General features: G+C 35.9%; 2 protein-coding genes across 2 annotated transcripts; both read right to left on the bottom strand.

The window, feature by feature from the left end:
• Positions 1-386: 386 nt before the first annotated feature.
• Positions 387-2,065, bottom strand: LOC133877876 (NDR1/HIN1-like protein 13). The gene is made up of 2 exons (XM_062316323.1): positions 1,906-2,065; positions 387-1,450 (listed from the first exon to the last, which is right to left on the bottom strand). The coding sequence occupies exon 2, from the start codon at positions 1,410-1,412 to the stop codon at positions 588-590; it is 825 nt and encodes a 274-aa protein (XP_062172307.1). The 5' UTR covers positions 1,413-1,450; positions 1,906-2,065; the 3' UTR covers positions 387-587.
• Positions 2,066-9,918: 7,853 nt separating this feature from the next.
• LOC133878148 (LRR receptor-like serine/threonine-protein kinase GHR1) lies at positions 9,919-12,916 on the bottom strand. The gene is made up of 2 exons (XM_062316657.1): positions 12,607-12,916; positions 9,919-10,832 (listed from the first exon to the last, which is right to left on the bottom strand). Exon 2 carries the CDS (start codon positions 10,828-10,830, stop codon positions 10,246-10,248), a length of 585 nt encoding a protein of 194 aa, XP_062172641.1. The 5' UTR covers positions 10,831-10,832; positions 12,607-12,916; the 3' UTR covers positions 9,919-10,245.
• Positions 12,917-12,922: the final 6 nt, after the last annotated feature.

Consider the following 12,922-nt stretch of genomic DNA (forward strand, 5'->3'; position numbering starts at 1 on the left):
AAAGAACCTGTATAATCATATAAAACTCACCTATCTAACTGCTCGATCACATTAACCATTTAAATTACTAATAGTGTTAATAATAACACAACTCAAGCGTTAGCCTTGAATCCACCTAAATAAGGACAGAAATTTCCTATAAATCGGTTTGTAAAATTTTTTTTACAACCCACGTATAAGATTAACATGCGTCTCTTAGGGTGAGAGAATCACATGTTGTTTGAATAGCATGTACTTCTCACATCCTTTTTTAATAGCATTAATTAAAAAAATACGTATTTTTCACATGTTCAAAGGATACATATTAATTTTATATATGAAAAATTTCCTACAAAACATGTTTGTAAGAAATTTCTGTCACCTAAACAATCAACCAAAATTCATAGTGAAAAAAAAAGTGTATATTAATGTTTAATCCATGTGTGATTTGTATTAGCTATAAGAACAGGAACAAAGTAATCACAAAAGAGAAGAAAAGAAAAAAATAAAAAAAAGGGTGATCAATGTGTGTACCACTACCACCATATCCTAGACAAATCCTAGAACCAAACAGAACTTAACATACTCTCAGACACGTCTTCTTCGATCTACCAAAGGTTCACACCGTAGTCACAATCCTTAGAAACGATCTTGGCCGCCGCCGTTAACTTGTCTACCGTTATGTCACAGTCCACCTTAACGGTTATCGTCCACGTCTTAACGGACCCGACCTTGATCTTAACCGGCGCTCTTAACTTCAACTGCAACGGCACCGCCCCTAGGTTCTGCTCCTGCACCAGCGAGTTCCTCATCGTGCTCGTCAACTCGATCCCCGAACCCTTTAACGCAGTCTTAAACACCGTGATGTTGTTCGACGGCTGGTAAAACACCGGCAATACGCCATTACACATCCTAACGTCCGCGTAGTAGATCTCGACGGAGCTGTCTTTGCGGTAGTAGATCCCGATCTTGTCGTTGGGATTATCAGCTCTGACGGTCACGTCGAACTCCGGGGATACCGTAAGGACCGACGTCGTTGCCACCGCCGCCGCCGTGAGGTTGAGGCCGCTGATGGCGATGGTGTCGATGGAGTAGTTGGGCGATTCGGGCTTGAAGACGAGGTACAAGATGCCGGCGGTAATGCCGAGGAGGATGAGGAAAACGGCTAGGAGGCCGAAGATCCAGCAGACGCAGAGGCAGCAGGGCCGGCGGTGGCTTTTGCGGCTAGCGAGGTCCTTGTAGCGGCGAGCGTTCTCGGGTGGGGGGACGCGGTAGACTTGGTCCTTGGGAATGTGGATGACGTAGGTTCCGGGTGGAGGGACCGGCTTCTCGGAGTCCGGCGTGGCGGGTTTGAGCGTCGTTTCCGAGGTCTCGGAGGAGGTGTCGTCGATCCTGGGTGGGGGCGAGTCGCGCGGGTGGACTCGGTCGGCCATTTGTTCGAGTCGGAGAGAGTGGGAGGGAAGTTCGTTATCTGTAAGAAATCATCAACGAATAAATATAAGCAAAGAGTGTGAGAAATCGTAGAGGAAGACAGCGAGACTTAATGAAGGATTTAAAAAACGCGTTGACCAATGCTATAATTCGTAAATACGAGTGTGGACGGGGGATATATTTGGAAACAAAATACAGCGAGCATTCCCCTTAATTAATTTTACTATGCCTAATAAATGTCCATTAAAACTATTTATTATTCAGCTTACAATGTACCGCTTCTCCTTTAAAATAATAATAATAAATATTTAAAATAAAAATGATTAATTAATTAATATTTTTATTTTTATGGTAAGAAAATATTTGCAACCCTGATGACAACTAATAAGACCCAGTAAGCGAAGATATGAGCATCCTTAACAAGTTATAGCCGTTGGAGGCGGCCGGCTGCAACCAATGGATGAGATAAAGGAAAGACCTAAAGGAGAAATTTACCTGAATGGGCGAAAAGGTGATTGAAGAGATTTTGGAAGAGAAGCGATTCCTCAAGTGTGCGAGAGTATGCGGAGAAAGAGTCGGCCGGAGAGGGAGATGGAAAGAGGATAAGCAAAAGGGTATTTATATATGTAATGTGTAAAATGAAAAAGAAGGTGAAGGTGAAGGTGTGGAATGGGTAAAGGAAAGATGGGTTGATTGGGTACAGTTCATAGTTTGATGTCAATTAAGTCGCAGTCGAGGAGGAGCCAACTCAGTCAAACGCGTGCGCCAATTCTTCAACTCCCTTGTATGTGTGCGTCCGTGTTATACCGTGTGTGTAAAGCAAATTCGGCAGGCACTTTGCGGTTGGCGCACGCGCTTTTGTAAACGCGCACTCTTAAAAAGACGATGCTAACCTTTTCATCAGAGTGTACTAAACAAGCTTCCTTTACACTACTGGTGGTTTTTATTTTTTATTTTTTTAAATAAGGGTTGATTTAAGTGCTAAATATAATATTTAACATTACTCTCGATTAATTAAAATTTAATTAAAAGACATTCTTACAAGAAAGAGTAACATTATATATCACATTACTATTTCGTTATGCTACGTTGCCAATCAAAGCTTGTTAAAAGAAAAGAAAAAAATAAAAAATTAATATTACATCGACATGGTGGAATAGTAGTGTGGTATGTAACATTTATTTACAACAAAATAAACACATTTAAGTGAACATGAATTTACAAAAAGGAAAAGAGTAACGTTACTCTTTACACTCATTTTATACCGTCTGACATGATGTGTTTTAAGTGACTTTTTTTTTTAATTTTTTTTTTTATTATTTTAAGTGATTAGCATGAAAAATCACTTAAAATAGAAGACATCAACTGACATAATAAATAAATATTAAAAATAACATTACTCAAAGGAAAAAGTAGGGAAATACCAATTATGCTTTGAGCCTAAAAAGGTATATATTTATTTAGGTTTGATACAATAAACGAAAAATTAAATGAAACTTGCACGACATAGAGTTTCAAAAATAGGAAGTAAATATCAGTTAATAAGAAGCGATTGAAACTCTATGTTATACAAGTTTCATTGGATCAGGATTTCTACAATTTTAAAGAATTAAAATTGAGAGTATTAACTTATATAAATTTAGGTTAATGTTTCATGCACCGAACATCATGAAAAATGTTACATACTAAAACTGTGACATGTTAACAATGAGAATTGAGTATATTTTTATTAAGTTCTTACACTTTATGTCGTATAAAAGCCTTAAGTAAAAAATTATATTTTGATGTAGTAAAGAAAAAACGTCTATTTAAAAGTGATCGATTGGAACTTTATGTTCTACAAGTTTCATTGGATCATAATCCTCTAAAATTTTAAAGAAATTTGAGATAAATTATGTAAATTTAGGCCGTTTCATGCATTGAACAACATGAAAAATGCTACATATTAAAACTGTGACATTTTAACAATGAGAATTGAGAATATTTTTATCAGGTTCTTACACTTTATGTCGTATAAAAGCCTTAAGCAAAAAACTATCTTTTGAAAATTACCCGCTACAAAACAATTTTATTTTATTTTATTTTTTTTCATTTTTCTATACAAATTTTTTCAACTTTATGTCGCATGAATCATTTCTTATTACTATTCAAAAATAAAACTCATCTCAAAAACCTTTAACAAACACAACCTTAATTAGGTTGGTTTGAGTAAGATCGATCGATCTTCTTGGTCTGCGAAGCTCATTTCAACAAATATGCTTTACAATTCTTCTGCTTGTCCTTTAGAACTTAGAAGCACCTGTCTCGTTGAATTTTTCCACTATATTATTATTATTATTATTATTATTATTTAATTCTATATATATATATTTGCGAAACAAAACAAACAAAATGGGTTATATATTCTTTCATCCGGCCAACCATTTTCATTCCTTTAATTTTTTTTGTTCCTGAAGAAAAGTATGTCAAGCTTTGAATTTTCGCCTTCCATAGCATGAGCCATGTGGGTTACATTTTTCTAATGCTCAAATGAAGCTTCCCATCTTGATCTTTTTCTCCTCCGGCCCCAATGGAAACAAAGTCATCATGTGGGCCAATGTTGTCCTCCGTCAGCCTTGGAACATTCCTAGCCTGCAGATTTATTGATTAAAATAGTCTTGTAATTTTGGCCATTTTCTCGGTTATTAATTAGTTGGGGTTTAGTTTAATTGTTGTGTTAGGCTTTGTGCTTAGGGCTTGTGTGTAGGAGTGTTTGTTTGCTCATTGTTTTGTTTTCGGCTATTTTTGTGCTTATATATTCATAAAAAATAAAAATAAAAATAACAAAAAAACCTTTTCATGACTATAAGTGATCGATTTTGGATATAAATATATATTTTTTGGATGAATTGTGAGAGAGGAAGTTATTCTGGATGTTACCTTTCTTTTAATCATTGTTGTATTAATAATTCATTGATATGATTGGAAAATATTTAGTTGAAAGTTGTTTCAAGCGTTGCAGTTCAATTAGCTCCCCCTGCTTAATGGTATATATATCTTAATAATGTTCAGACCTTGTCTTGTGTGACAAGGCTTGATTCATGATAAAATTCGTGAGATTAATTGATACTTTAGTTTTGTTAGTATATGCTAATTCTTCAATGACCTATTAACCTAATAATATATGAAGATATATATATATATTTTGGAGTGGGCAATGTTGCAGGAATTAAATCACTACTTATTTCAAAGGTTTAAACTAATAGGAGTATATGAATTTAATTATTTAATTTATGTTGTAACACTCCCAACGTATATATAGGTTCAAACTCTCCTTTAATTTAAAGGGTGACTCCCCCTCCATATATATATATATAGGAGTGGGCAATGTTGCAGTGTTAAATCACCACTTATTCCAAAAGTTTAAGTTTAAAGGAGTAGATGAATTTAATTACTTAATTTAAATTTCAACACTCTCCTCACGTGTAATTTCAAACTCTCCTTTAATTGGTGGCTAGTTCCCCCTACGTGTAGGGTCAAACTCTCACATATATAGAATATTTAATTGAAATAGGAGATGAATGATGAAGACATGGTTCGAATAGAAAATAATCAATTTAATCATTTAAAATTTATATTCTAACAGCATATACATATATCTTTAATAATGAAGTGGCACCTACAGTGGCTAATAAAGCTAAGCAATTGCATGCCACATGTAACGTCTGATGAGGGCTAGTCCCCATAAATCACAGTGAATTCTTGTTATAGGACTAGTTTCAATTTTATTGTGCAAAGAAAAATGAAGATGACAATTTTTTCCTATCTGACAACTACTACATATAGTTTGAAATTTTATCCAATTATATACTTCAATAACTTGTTTAATTAGAAAGCTAAAGTAAAAGCTTGGAATGGGGATGGCCAAGCCTATGGTGCCAAAGTGGCTCGGGGTGCTCGTCTAGATTTTTTTCTTATTATCATTATTATTATTTTTTTATTTTAACGCCGTAACTGTTGCCACTTCATGAAGTACATTTAAGCCACCTTGCTTATGCCCCATTGCCAGGATTAACCCCATAACTTTATCCTTGATCTTAAAACCAGAAGAAATGAATTCAAAAGCACATTAGAGATGTTTAGTTAATTTACTAACATAAATGAAAATTTTCTTAATATCAAGCACAACAAGCACATCTTGAAGTTCTAATTTTCCATGAGAAGAGTCTTAGTGTAATACCAATATGAGAAATAGGCAACCGTGAACCATCACCAACTATCACGTAATTATTACTAGTGTAAGATTGAGGATCATCAAGATTACATGGATCAGAAGTCATGTGAAAATTTGCTCCGGTGTCGGTATACCAATTTGGATCAGAGCTAGTCTTGTGGGTCAGATCTCGTATTAATTTGCAGCAAAAGCTTGAGAGATATTTTCATTGGTATCATAGGACTAGTCATACCGATACCAACACTTTACAGTGATGTGTCCATTGCACCCACAAATTTGACATTTAGGTGCTGGATTTGAATGAGATTGTTTTTGATTTGGTCGTTAAAAATTTGGTTAAGGGAGTTAATTTTTGTTGCACAGAAGGGCCAGCAATATTGTTGTTGTGAAAAGGTGTAGATGACCAATTTGTTCCATGAGCAAACCCATGACCATACTGATTGGGAGCTTGATTTGCTAGAGCAAATCCTCGTCCTTTGTGACAAACACATCATTAGTGTCCAGTTGTTTCGGTGTAAGAACCTTTTTGCTTTGAGCTTTAAGATCTTTAAATAAACATCAATTAGCAGACACTATGCGTATTGGCGGTTTCTTGTTGAGCAGTACTACCCTGAAACCTTTTACATGTTTGTCGTCATGGATTTAAGTTGTTTTGGTATGATTTCTATTTGCCTACTGTGTGGAACAATATATATATATATATATATATATATATATATATATGGTTGATTTAGTGCCTTATTTACAGAAAGTGTTATTTCTTTCATTTTCATGCTTTGATCATTCTTTTTTAAACATATCTTCAATGGTGTCGATCTTTTTTAAAGCGAACAAGGCTACGTACAATGAATATGCTTCATAGGGTTGAGCCTTACGTGACTTGTGGGTGTCTCACTCTTCTCTCTCCCCATCTTTTAGGCTTTCATAGATTTTGTTTGCGTTAAACTTTGTGCCATGTTTTGTTAACTGGATTCACGTGATCATAGATATCCCAACTTGAAGAGCGTGAGAGAACTGACTTATAGGAGGGAAAATGGAAAAGAATCAAAAGAATCCACTGCAGATTGAGCTTCACTGAAAATTATAGGAGAAGGGATTGGTTTAGGAAGATATTATGTTAATTACCGTGGACCCTCGTGAAGATTAGCAGACAATAATATTCCTATATGTTCATGCAACCGTTGAAGACATTCCACAACTGGTGTGGACGTGTGGACCTGGACAAGATACTCCCATATGTGCTCATGTTACCATTGAAGATATTCAGCACTAGTGTGGACGTGTGGACTTGGAAGATTGCCTTTCCTTTTGAATTATGGACTTTCCTATGCTTTAATTTCCTTCTGTATTTCTCCTCAATATATAGAAGAACTATATATATGATTGGAGAAACTCATGTTTTTCAGAAGCCTTTTGTCATTCCTAAACCAATTTTCTTGTCTTCTTCATGATATCAGAGCCTTGAAGCTCTTGAAACACAGTTCAATCTTCATAATCTCATCACAGCATGCAGTCTCAGCTAAACTCAACTCCACAAATTATCTTATACGCCGAATGACCATTCTTCCATTAATCCAAAACCTCAAACTGATTAACCACCCATGGTCCTCCTCCTCCCGAGGCAACAACAACAAATGAGTCAAATAAAGAAGTGCACAATCGTAAGTATGAAGAATGCATGGCAATCCACGGATTTACTGCTATGCAGTTGGATCATAGAAACATTGTCAGGAGAAACTCTTGGACACGTTTTTGGCCAAAATACAGTACGTGAAGTGTGATGCTGTACTTCTTTAAAAAACATCTTCAGGCGCCAACCAAAGAAAGAGAAGTTCAGTGAAAATGCAAACTTCAAATGCCCAAGCCATAGTCGACTTCCTTAGGTAATTATATCACTCATTTTAAATCAATCAGTGATAATCTTGCAGCCATAAAAAAACTGATTTTTGATGTAGACAAGACCAGGACGGAGCCAGACATTTTAATGGGAATGGCCAAATAATTTTTTTTTCTTAAGTAGGGTTAAAGTATATATATAAAGGCAAATTTTAAGTAAATTAAATATAACCCAGTTTTGATATTTTTATTATTCCATTCAAATTAAAAATCAATAAGTAAAAGTGAAAAGAGTTTTTAGAAAGAAAAAAAGAAAGTAAAGAAAACTGTTGTCCAAAGATTCAGAAAATAAAAAATAAAAAATAAAAATAAAAAAGGTCTTAGTTATTTTTTCCACATATTCTTAGGAAATCGAGCTTGGTCAAGCTTGTGACTCCTCAAATCCACACCTGTCTTCTTCCAATGCACTACTTGACTAAACCCTTCTCGTTTACTTTAAACAAAGCCTCTACAACTTTGTAAAGATTCTTCCATTGTTACCTTCTCAGGCATGTCCATTGCTACCCATGAAATTTTAAAGGAAAATTTTTTGACAATAGTTGAACAGATGATAAAAGGGAAGGGGCCAAGGAAAAAAAAAATAAAAATCTTGCTAGAGCTAATAGGCCATTTTTTTTTTTTTTTTTTTTTTGTTTTACCTTAATTTATTTATTTATTTTCTTAAGAGTTGAGGAGGGGGGGGGGGGGGGGGGGGGGGGGCCATGGCCCCCTCCGGCCCCCCCCTCTCTCCGTCATTGGACAAGACTGCGCAACTGTCTCGTTATCTTGACAAAAAAAGTTATCAGAGCTATAGGCTTACGCCAATTTCCGATCCTAAATCTGCGCTTCCCCCCCCCCCCCCCCCTTTTGTTGCTCTCTGATTAATTTGCTCTCACTCATTTTTCAAAAAAATAAAAATAAATAATGTCTTTGCTCTTAGTTGCCTTTCTATTGCGTTTTTGCTAGTTGGGATTATCATTTGTCTTCTGATCAAACAAGTTGTGAAGTGCACTCATCCCTTGTCTTTTGATCGAGAGAGTAGTGACGGAAGGCGAACCATGATCATTGGCGAGAGAATCTTGGTAGGCCAAAAAAAAAAAAAAATGGAAGAAAAAGGAAACCAAGAAAAAAAAATAAAATCAAAAGAAGCCAAGTTGCCTATATTATTTTGGCCTTTTGTTACGATCATATATTAAGCCCATAATTGGCCCAAGTTGGCCACGATCATATTTGGGCCATAGTTGGCCTCATTTCAGCCATTTGTTGCTTTTATTTTGACCTATAGTTGGTCAGCCTGCCTGGTCATCTTTTTGGCCTATTGTTATTAAAGGCCCATCTTCAATCACTGTCGCTGACCGCCTCCAAACATTGCCGTTAGCCGCCATCTACTCCAAGTTTTTTGCCTTCACTATCGCTTGCCATCTCTACGAAAAAAAAAAAAAAAAATTCAATTTCAAGATTTCAGAATCTTTTACCTTAAGTTTGAGGGAGGATGTTAAAGAAAATATTCTCCATATAATTGCGATTGAATATGGTAGGAAAATATATGAGATTGTACAATTTCATTGTAATTAATTATAAATCAAATAAGAATTACATTTAATTCTGATTTGATTTGATATTTTTTCATACATTTTCACATTCTCCTTACATTTTTACAAATATGAGTATTTGTATTGTAAATTCATCAAGGGAAATAAGAGCATAATGTATCCCTTTGAGCTTTATTCTGTGAATGTAGATCATAGACCGAATCACGTAAAATTTCTTTATATTATCTTTTCTTTTAGTATTAAGGTTTAGTTTTGGAATTTATATCAATGATTTGTACAGTAATTTCAATTAATGTGATGACTTTGAGTATGTAATAATAGTGAATGGGCTGGGTTTGTAGTAGTGGGTTGAATGGGCTTGGCCCATTCCAATTGTTAGAATTTAGCTTATGGCTATGTCTATATAAAGCCTAATAGTCTAATTGTAGGGATTATTGAATTAGTGATTTGTTTCCTTGTGATTGGCTTAATTTACAGATCACTCCCTGAAGTCAAATTCCGTTAAAATTTTTGACAGATTCCATTAGGCACTAGGTCAACGCCAATAAGATGGCGACACTTGTTGATCAGAATAAAAAAAATATAAATATATTCAAAATATTAATAAACACAGCTTCAAAAAATTATTATTATTTTTTAAAAAAATTAAAAATAGAAAAATGGTGGTTGCCCAAGAGTGGCCGCACGCCACCCCCAAAGGCATCTAGGGGTGGCCTTCGGGCCAACCCCAACCCCTACGGGAGGCCACGCGCCGCCCTAAAAGTGGCCGGAAGTGGCGCATAGCCACCCACAAAGACAAGTGACCTATTTATATTACATATTCTTGTTATTCATAAACAAGCCTCCTTTGTATAAAGAAACCCGAAAGTAAATAATACAGACCAGCAAAACCTCTTGCAAGGTGATTTACTTTATCAAATAGCACAATGAATACAGAGTTAAATTACATTTCCCAAGTAACGGCTTGGAAAGAATGACTAACCCCTCCCATCTACAAAGAACTTTATTTCCTACCCTCAAGCTGTTACAATACCTATCTAGATTGTCATTCACATGAATAATTGACAGAGAAAGTTAAACAACTAAAGAAGACAGTAGAAAAGAAAATCAGTTTAGGAATGAAAAGATCCAATAAATGGTGTTAGTGCCAACAACTACAGTTAGAGCTTCTGTTCTACTTGGTGATATCTTTTACTACACTATCCTTGAAAGATCTTCAAAAACAGTATTCATGTCAGGCCTTTCGGATGCTGGAAGGATGCATCTTAGGGCCACCTGTAGCATGTGATCAAGAACTCTAGGAGGGTCCTCCACTCTCTGCCTGTTCAGAATCAGCCTGTCAAAACACTCACCGGAACGATTCTCTCCGGCCAAAAATCTCACCCAGTTGGTCAGATCAACCACACCTAGGATCCCTGAAACTATCTCCCCTGAGCTTTTACCAGTCAGAAGCTCTAACAGGATAACTCCAAATGCATAGACGTCGCTCTTCAATGACGGGCACGGTTTACTTGAGCTAGCAAACTCAGGAGGTGTATAGCCAAGGGCACCTGCATTCAGTACTTGCTCAGCTGTCCCAGATGGAGTTAATAAGCGGTGTAGACTATAATCAGTGAGGAGCACATTTAGATTAGGATTTTCTAACAAAATGTTTGTGGATTTGAGGTTTCCATGGGGTATTGCCTTCTCATTGTGAAGGTAGTTCAGACATCGAGCAACATCTACAGCAACCCTAATTCGTTCACCAAGAGACAAGGGTAGCACTTTTCTTGGCTCCATATCTGTGGGAGGCATAGAAGGTGTGAAATATAATTCATGTATAGATACTGGAATAGAGCCAGAGAAAAGAACTTTATTTGACCAGAAAATCTAATGAGAAAAAATTTGAAAGGCTGTTTTCTTTTAGCTGGTCCTCACATGTAGCTCAGTCAAAATGATACATTTCTTCCAACAAAGAAGTTGCAAGAAGTCAACTAAGGGTACGGACTCCATACATGCTTTATGCATATGAAGTGCCAATTACCAACAGGCAGACGTTAACTTAGGAAAGCTCTAGTTATTTTGCTTGTCATAATTTTTAATGGACTCAATACTTGTTAAGAGTCCCACTTATTGGATATATACAAATGGAACTGAATCAGGAGGTGATTAGGGATCTAAACTTTGTCCACAACTTTGATTAACGAGTAAATAAGTCGTGCAAGACTATAGAAAGACCACAATTTGAATAAACATCAGACACGCAAGTAGAGTGCAATGTAACTTCAGAAAATACAGTAGGTTCTCTAAAAATTCAAATCTCCATTATTGGTATTTCCAATGTTTGGGTTTTCATTTTTAGAAAATCAACTTACTTTTGTGGTTTAGTTACTTATATTCAAAATACTCTTAACGAGTAGTAGGATATGTTTCCACCATGATTATGACATTAAAGGGCTGACTGAGATGGAGCTTTTGCATTTAACCTCCATCTCTTGAATCTATGACAGTAAATGTAAATTTTATATGGAAGAAGTAAGCTAATAAATGCACAACCTTGTTCCATCATTTTTTCCTTCAAATATTTACTATAGAGTGATCAAACCTAGAAGCAAAAGTTATTAAAATTTATGTTCTGCTTTCTGATCTTAGTACCAGCTCACTAGATCCCAAGTCTTTGTTTATGCAAATTCACATTAACCTCTCAACTAACAACATATTGTACACGCAATTATAAAAAGCAAAAGTTAGGAACCCAAGTGAGCAAAGTTGAACTTTTGAATTACCCAAAAAAAAAAAAAAGGCAGATTTTCAGATGACCAGATGAATCCAGATCAATTGAGTTTATTGCCTTGCATAGATAAAATTTCTTAATAATTGCGGTTTATGAACACTACAAGTTCTGTGAACCAACTGGGCAATTCTCTGATCACTTGAGATCTTGGCTTACTATATAACTAACGTCAGTGTCATCTTGTTGTGTTCAAATTTATATATATCCAACTAGGCTGTAAGTGCTCATGTGGGAAAATGGCATATACCCAAGGCTATCCCCTAGATTATGGTTGTGTGGCGCAAGTATGGTTTGACTAGATAATTGTTACCCTGGAAACTGTGAAGCCAATTCTTTTGACCATGCTAGTCCTATAAAGACTACCAAATAATAGCGAACTTCCAGATAACTAATTGATATGAGAGAGAGAGAGAGAGATCATTATGGACAGAGTAATGCAGTTTTCATACGAACATTAGCCCAGCTCTAGAATGCAAGTGGCTTAAAAATTGTTTGTCCTAGCATTCAGATCTAATTGGTTGAGAACCAATCAGATTCCATAACATAAACCATCTGACCATTTGCTCATTTCTGGAAGATATAACTCTTTCACTGACCTAGGATATAGCACTTTGGCTATATGATCAAGTCAGATTTGAGCCCAGTATATTCCAGTATTGGGTAGGTCAGATGACAAAGCCTGCACATTGGCTTGATCACCATTTGAATGGAATTTCTGAATAAAAACAGTTAAAAGATTCTGGGACGCATGCCTACTATCAAACAAGCAAAGAGAATCTTACCATGAAGATAGAGTGCCAGAGGTTGTGCATTGAAATAATTCGATAGAATCAGTTTCTCATGCTCCTTTGGTCCCCAGTAGTAACCCTGCAGAGAAACTAAATTTGGATGTTTGATGTTCCCAAGTTTCTTTACTTCCCTTGCAAATTCCTTCCTTCCTTTCACTATTCCCTCCCTGAACCTTTTAACAGCCAATATATGGCCAGAGTCAAGTGTAGCTTTACACAACGTTCCATGACAACTCTTTCCAATTACCTCTGCCGGAGCATGTGAAAGTTCTTCTGCTGTGAACAGAAACGGACCATCAAACAGATGTAA

This window comes from Alnus glutinosa, chromosome 9 (assembly GCF_958979055.1).
Source record: "Alnus glutinosa chromosome 9, dhAlnGlut1.1, whole genome shotgun sequence".
Taxonomy (NCBI): Eukaryota; Viridiplantae; Streptophyta; class Magnoliopsida; order Fagales; family Betulaceae; genus Alnus; species Alnus glutinosa.